This window comes from Austrofundulus limnaeus, unplaced genomic scaffold, assembly GCF_001266775.1.
Source record: "Austrofundulus limnaeus strain Quisiro unplaced genomic scaffold, Austrofundulus_limnaeus-1.0 Scaffold347, whole genome shotgun sequence".
Taxonomy (NCBI): Eukaryota; Metazoa; Chordata; class Actinopteri; order Cyprinodontiformes; family Rivulidae; genus Austrofundulus; species Austrofundulus limnaeus.
Window position 1 is genome coordinate 9868 of NW_013952749.1, and position 7724 is coordinate 17591.

The window sequence follows — 7724 nt, forward strand, 5'->3', positions numbered from 1 at the left end:
ACACACACACACACACACACACACACACACGTCGCCTCTCTTGCTCCACGCCCACACAGTCGTAATAAGGCCGGAGCTTTCTGCTTCCCAGCTGGAGCAAATGCAGCCAATCTGAATTAGCTTTAACTTAATCCAGCAATGCTAATAATCCTTAGAAGCATGTAGGCTATAAAAAGTAGAAAATAAAAAATAAATTCTTGATCTTAGTGTGTAAATGTGTGTTTAAGAAGATACCCACCTCTGCTTTCTTAAATGAGTCATTACCAATGTAAGAATACAGATATGGAATAATTTACTGGGAGATTTGAGCACAAATGAAAGAAAATACCTCGTCGCTCAAACAAAAAGCTTGCGCAGATCCTTGGCTCTACAGTTTTTTGATTGCCTGGCCTTTGGGTTTGAGTTCGGACGTATAAATTTACAGGTTCCTGCCAGATGCTTGCGGATGCTTCTGGCACCGGCTCGTGCCAAAGGAGCACTAACCCTGATGACTCCTGCAGGTTGCCAGGCCCGGCCCTGTTTTTGCTCGCTGCTGGGATGGATGGGTGCGGGACTCGTTGGCCGGGCGGACCACCGGGGGCGCTGAGGCTGCGGAGGCAGAGAGCTGCAAAGAAACATCAAGGTCAGCTGTTTGGCAGAGCACGTTCACAAACCTCGGCGTCGGGCAAGCTGAAGGCGCCAGGTGTGGAACTGAACGGTGCCGCCGCCGTCTGAAGCGGAGTTTTTCTTTTTACAGTAAACACTGTCCTTTTTTTTTTCTTTTTCGACAGGCTGTCATGTAATCAGCCACAACTGTTAGTGCGAGGCAGTTTGACATAAAGCCTCCTACGGTCGAGGTACACCGAGGAGGGTAATTACAGTCAGGATTAGCGGAGATCTCCAGTAGCAGAGACTTTCATGACACAAAGCAATCACTAAAAAAATAAATAAGGGGGAAAAAAATAGAAAGAAAAATGGAATGCAGCAGCCAGGCAGGCTGATTATGTACACAGACGTGCGCAGCTATACGTGCACACGCCTCAGACCTACACGCTCCTGTCGGCCATCACAGACAGCACGCCGGCTCGGCAGCCATTTTGCAAGACTGCTCCGGAATGTTCAATTAGGGTAATTGTTACGTATGCCGCCGTTTCTTGGCATCGCGGCGTCGTCGTGGGATGCAAAAGAAAAAAAGGTGGCGTTTAGGCGAGCGTGGGATCGAACTCTGGCGATTAAAATCTAGAGAAGTCCTGGATTGGAAGCTTGTTTTATTTTCTGATCTGCCACAGGAGGCCCCCACGGTGTCAGGCAGGACACGTATGATGGCGGGGTGTTGTGCAGCCGTGTGTGAACTCCACATGCATGTGTGGCCCCGGCACGGCTCTTTGTACATGTATGTGCCGCTGCTGGTGCTTCACATATGGAGGAGGGGACGAGGCTGTGCATACGAGCGCAGAGAAAGAAAGAAAGAAAGAAAGAAAGGAAGAAAGAGAGGAGAGGAGAGGAAATGGAAAGGGTGAGAGAAATAAAAGACAATAGAAAGCCAAATGTGCAGCTTGTTCTCATCGCCACCATTTCTGCTCCATGCCATGGAAAACACAGGAACAGAAATTAACCCACTCATGTAGTCGATGAAATAATACGCCAAGAAAAGATGGTGGTTTTCTTTGGACACTGAATGCTGCTGTCTCCCTGTGAGCATCTGACCTGTCAGGACTCAGAGCTCAGTTCTCCACCCATCTTCACTAACCCTCCTGTCACACTGCTAACCAGAAACTGACACCTTAAAAGAAGGTTTCGTACACAGGAAATATTCAAAAGCGACATAAAAAAGGCAAAGAAGCCCCCTGTGAATATAAAACATCCCCATTTAGATTATAAAATATAGTATTAGTTGTCCTAACATGGTAGTTTAACGTGTCTAACCCCCCTGTTACTGCCGTCACATGAGCAGGATTTAACAAAGGCCACCTAAGGATACGAACAGAAGTGATGCAGCAGCTGACACAAAGAGAGGATTGATCATTTAGTGTTATATGGACGGGGTCGAGCCGGTCCACATCCTGGAGAAAGAGAGAGAGAGAGAGAGAGAGAGAGAGAGAGAGAGAGAGAGAGAGAGAGAGAGAGAGAGAGACGAGGCCCAGGGACGTCCCACTAGCATTAAGAAAGCTCTCTCAGTGGAATGTGTCAGCCAATGGGCAGCCAAGCTGCCTTGTTAATTAAAGCCAAAGTTGTTTGTCAGCGCCGGCATATGATGCACACTCCTATCTCTGTCGGGGGAGCGTGAAAACACGAAGCAAAATTGCTGCAACCTCTGCAACAAATCTGCTGCCTCACCATGGAGGCAAGACATCTTACCACAGCAAAGACTGCTGCAAGTGTCAGGATCAGTTTGCACTCCGGTCCTCAAGTGGAAATCCACAGAGCAGGAACGCTACGCTGACCATGAGAAAAAGGTGGGGAATTATAKGGTTTTCAAACTATTTTTAGTCTAACCCATTATTTCAACAAATCATCACTTGGAAGTTCAAATGGTGTCAGCACAATTGAGCAAAGGTGCAGCCCAGGTGGCATGTCAGTCTTTTATCAGTAGAAAGTAATAATCTTAGTTGAACTGTCTGCTTTAGAGTCACACTAATGAAGGATAATAGCTAACAAGTGGTGCTATCTGAGTGCTAACCATAAAGTCAATATTTTAAGTGGGAAATCCGTCTTCGCTGCTGCTCCCATGAGGACTTCAAAGCACCTGATGAAATGTAAGAAAACATCTTTGTATCTGGAAAGCTGCTGGCTCAGATCCATGTACCAACATACAGAGTGAAAGTGGAGCACCAACGCACAGCTTCCCAAACAACTACTTTCAAGCCCCCCCTCGGGCAAGGCACTTCATTTCCCCATACTGCACAGCAGAGCAGCTTCAGAGGCCAACAGCACATGATGATTAGTCTGTAAAACTGCAGAAAAACACAGTTGGGGAAGAGAAGCAAAATGTCCCTTGATAAATCCAAAGACAGACCGCGGATCCCCCCCCCTCCACAATTTGGATATATGAGCTCTTTTTCTGTAAGAATTCCTGACCTATCATCCTCCTGCTCTGGACACGGCTGTAATGTCGCTAAAGCAACTTAAATCCCCATCAGAGAGAAATTAGAGGCTTGTGGCGTGCAATGAAAAACCCCAAACAAATCTGTAAATTTATGTTAAAGCAGATGAACAGAAGGATTGTGGATTAACAAGTGGGGATTTGCAACTCTAAAGTCTCACAGAATGGTGCAAATAAAACATCCTATTAATCCCATGACAGATGGATAATTGTGTCATTTTATTATCTGCTCTCCTGTTTGATACCCACAGGGTGAGTTCTGGAGGCTTGAAGTTGCAACCAGWAATTGTTTTTACCATGGTGCCGTGAGGTGACAAACTGTTCARGAAATGTCCAAGGAAATGGCTTTCWAGGTACTGAAACAGCCTCTAAATGAGGAATATCCTGATGAGCCACCTGACTGCACACATAGCAAAACATTTTCTACATTCCGCTTCAAACAGAAAATATTACTTCCATACCATTCAAACTCTACTCTATTCTCCTTCAAAAAGCAGCAGATTGAATCATTGTCGAATCAGACCGAGCATTTTTTCCCCCGTCTAATCGTTATAAAGTGTCTGGGACAAAGCACCGCAGCTGGGTACGTACGGTACAGTCGATTTACTCAGGTAAGTAAGCAGCTTTCCTATGAGAAACCAGACGAGTCAAAGCAAATAAACACGACGTAATCAAATGCAGCCGTGGCTGCAAATTGCTTTCGGCTGTGATCAAGTGGGTTATGGGGAGCAGGCGAGGCACCAAACAGCCCACGTCTTCGTCGTGGGACTTCGATCCTATCAACAACACCAACGAAGTGAGGCCGCTCTAAGGTATTATAATCTTAATCTTGCAATCTCAGTTCATAAACCCACAGCTGTGCACAAGTCGCACATTTCCCAAAGTTAATAACAGCACCCAGGGTTGACAAGTATTGGGATTAAATATGTTTACAGTACAGGGCTTTAGAGGACGGATCACAGGGAGATTGATAGAAATAGTAACAAATGWGAGTAAATGTTGGTATGYTGCGTGGATGAAAGCAGCTTGACTGTATGCCCTGATGTAAACTCCTCCAGATTGGCCATCAGTCACTTGGAATAGGTTAAGAGGACGATACAACAGCTCCTGCGAGGCTGTGCTGGCTTATTGGAGCATGATGCAATAGGTCAGCGCTGTTCCCTGATAGCTGTGTCCTCCTCATAATTGATGAGTAATTAGCACAGGTAGTGTAGGTCATGAGTTCCACTGAAGCATACAGTGAAGAGGTGAAAGCATGAGTCACGCTCGATGATGGGTTGCTTTCCAGAGGGAACGCACTTTTTTAAAAAGGGCGTTTCAGTCACGGCGGTGCGCCTTATTAACTGCAAACAAATGGGATTATTGTCATTTACAGTAAAGCAAGTAAACAGAACCTGAAAGTAAGAGTCAACGCACTCGCTTCATCTGCCGCGTGAAATCAAAGGACACGGCGCTGCAGACTGTGTGCACGCACGTCCCCTTCTTTTAATTTCACCACATCCAGCAGCATCCTTTAATAAGCACACTCCATTTGCATGCAAATCAGACCAATTACCAGCAAGTAGCTGGCATGCAAGTATCATTTCACATAGAGCCATATCATGCCTCATTTGCTCAGCCTTGAAACATAAGCTTATATGTACAATAGAGTGCACTGTTATCCTCTGTGTTCCCTCAACGTGGGTTCAGCACTTGACTAAGAAAACTATTATTGCTGATAAATGTGTWAAACGGCAATTGGATAATTATCCAGCTTCAGCTCCCCTTCCAGCAGAGAGAGAGAGAGGGGCAACATTTTTATTATGATGGAGATAACCTAACTTCTGCTGCAACTGTGTACACAGTTTACGGGCGACTCGTGAGCTAAAGTAAGTGCACGAGAGGAGCACAGGAGAAAACCGCAACAAGTCATTAGGGCATGAAAGTGAGATGGCTGGTAGTTTGAMAGAAGCAACCAGTCAGAGGCACTTTGCTGCAATCAAAGTCTTTCACACTCAGCAGCTGTCAGTCTAGCACAAAGGACAGAAATATTCACATCTATGACATCACGAAGGCAGAAGCTGAGGACACGTTTTGCATATTTGAAAGCATGCTGTTAGTTTTTGAAAAAGAAGAAATCTGGTCACTTAACTGTGGCTAGCTTGTCTTGATCCCTGGAAACGATCCCTCAAACTATGATCAGTCCTCTCCTGCTCACAGGTACTGATCGTTTCAACCACTGATGACCCAGACCAGTTGGAACTTGTTGGGAGAACTGCTTCTCAGCTAAAAATGAGCGACTCTTTCAGTGAGAGTGGACAGCTGGTTGAGCAAGTCTGAACAAATTTAGTGACTAAGCACTACGTCAGTCCTGACTGCACCGCCGCTATAGTGAGCGAGCGTAAACGGGAACTTGGGACTGAATTACGAACTGTAGTGTGATCCATGGAGTCTCCAAGATTAAAATGTCACCTAAAATGTGCAGGCGGACACATCGGCTCAGATAAACGCAGTGATTTGTAGTTTGTACTAACAAAAGCAAAGTTGTCAGTTAGAATCCCATAAAAAATGTGTATACAGTATATTTGACTTGTCATTTGCAGCATAAATGAGCTAAAGGAGATAAATAAAGAAGGATGTCACAAGAGAGAGAAGGGGCACCTCCTTTCTGCCTGAAATCATCCTCTGACATCCAGCATACAGAGCGGTGACAGGAACAGACTTATCAGCACACAGTGCATCAGCCTGTAACAGATGAACCCYGCAGCAGGCACTTCATCAAAGGCCAGAGGGGAACACTGATGGTGAATATGGTGAATATGGAACAGCAGCCACAAGTGGCACACATCCTGTTTGTTTCTCTCATACCATACCATACCATACNGTGTGTGTGTGTGTGTGTGTGTGTGTGTGTGTGTGTGTGTGTGTGTGAAAGAGAGAGAGTGTGTCTAATAGAAAGGCTGATGATGCTAGAGGGAAAAAAATGTGTGTATTCAAGAAATTCTTGTGATGCGGACTAGGATGACTGTAGGCATGACTATGAGAGTGCACATGTGTGTGTGTGTGTGTGTGTGCGTAAACGTTCTTGTAAACGTGTGTTTACGAGTGCAGGAAACAATATACAGGATGCTATTGTCTGTGTGGGCATGTGATAAAAGAAGAGGTAGCTGAGGGAGAGACACGAGACAAAGAGGGTGAAGGATAGGAAGACAGTACATTTTGAGTGTGTGTGTGTGTGTGTGTGTGTGTGTGTGTGTGTGTGTGTGTGTCCGTGTGAGTGATAGAGGAGGAGAAAAAGAAAGCAGTGTGTAGGGCCTGAGAGCTGTCATCATTAGTCTCTCTGCGGCGGCTGGTGTTGAGCTGCAAAAGGGCTTGTCAGTCAGCTTCTGTCACAACATGTCACTGAAAACACACACTCTCCCAGAGGGGATCATGTCAGGGAAAAAGGGCCGAGGCCGCTCTGACAAACCCCGACACCCCTCCTCTTCACCTTTCACCCCGGCCTCGCCTCGCCCTCCCGCCAGCGGTGACGGGTTCCGGATCGACCCTCTGATTCTGATTATTTTTACCCACTGACGGGGCGGACGTTGGATAAAAAAGAAAGGGGGGCAGATAAAATTAGATGGGAGCGAACGCTCTCCTGAGAATAACCCCACCAAATACTGCTGACTCACCGTGCTCCGAGCAGGCCTCGAAAAATGCTCGAAGACCAGAGCAGATCTACTCAGTAAAATCTATGGAAAACAAAACGGAATCAGCTGCTGATAACATCTGTAGAAGTGAAAGAAAAACAAAACAAATAAAAACCAAACAAGCACACATAAGCAGCAGTATTTTATTCTGGTCCGATCGATCCCACAGAGCTGACTTTTATCTGCACACAAAACACAGACCTTCCCTTTTTCCTGGCTTTTCTCTTCCTCTCTTCCTGCCGATTTAATTACCTTCTATATTTATCTGAGCTCAAGATGCTATTTTAGTTTTGAGACTCTTGTCACTGATATCGGGAGGCTACATTATTCAGAGTGAGAGCACAGGGGGCCGTCTGACACAGAACAAGAGCGCTGTTGTTAACCCTATACAGGAGGACGGAGGATGAGCCACGCATCAGTTCAGTGCATGTCTGAGATATATNTGATCCAGCTCTTACCTCCAGGCGGTCCAGGCTGGTGAAACTGGTGATAGCAAATCCATCAATGATATCCTCCTCCTGCGAGCTGGACTCGCGTCTCTTCCTCCGGGGGGGACGGGGGGCTCTGGTGGTGGCTGCGGCGGGGCGCGGCGCCTTTTTACCGGCCAGGGAGGCGGCGTCTCTCCCGGGACCGTGTCCCTCCCTGTCGGAGCAGGAGGAGTTGGGGTCCGGGCTGCGGGCTTCTCGGCTCCCGGGCTCCCGCAGCCTCCGCACTCTCTCCCGCTTGGCCCGGCACCTCCGACCCTGCGGCTTCAGTTTGCCGTCCATGTTGTTAGAAAACATGTAGTGTCAATTAAATAGGGATTAAGAGAGGGAGAGAGGGAGGGGAAGTGAAGAAAAAAAAATGTAACTCCACAGGACGTGCACGCCTACACGCACCCCGCACCGTGTAATAACAAATAACACACACTGGACTGTGTGTGTGTGTGTGTGTGTGTGTGTGTGTGTGTGTGTGTGTGTGTGTGTGTGTGT

The 7724-nt window shown here is 46.8% G+C and overlaps 1 protein-coding gene and 1 long non-coding RNA gene across 2 annotated transcripts in view; both read right to left on the reverse strand.

Annotated features, from left to right (window-relative positions):
* Positions 1-2434, reverse strand: part of LOC106527889 (uncharacterized) — an 8645-nt gene extending 6211 nt beyond the window's left edge. Inside the window, exon 1 of the long non-coding RNA XR_001311438.1 lies at positions 329-2434. This is a non-coding gene — a long non-coding RNA (uncharacterized LOC106527889). The remainder of the gene's footprint in view (positions 1-328) is intronic.
* A 4777-nt stretch (positions 2435-7211) lies between these two features.
* Positions 7212-7718, reverse strand: LOC106527891 (fibrosin-1-like protein; the record flags this gene model as incomplete). The annotated part of the gene is given in 1 exon segment (XM_014022898.1): positions 7212-7718. A coding segment is annotated over 1 exon segment (324 nt), but the record flags the coding sequence as incomplete, so codon positions are not given.
* Between the last annotated feature and the right edge of the window lie 6 nt (positions 7719-7724).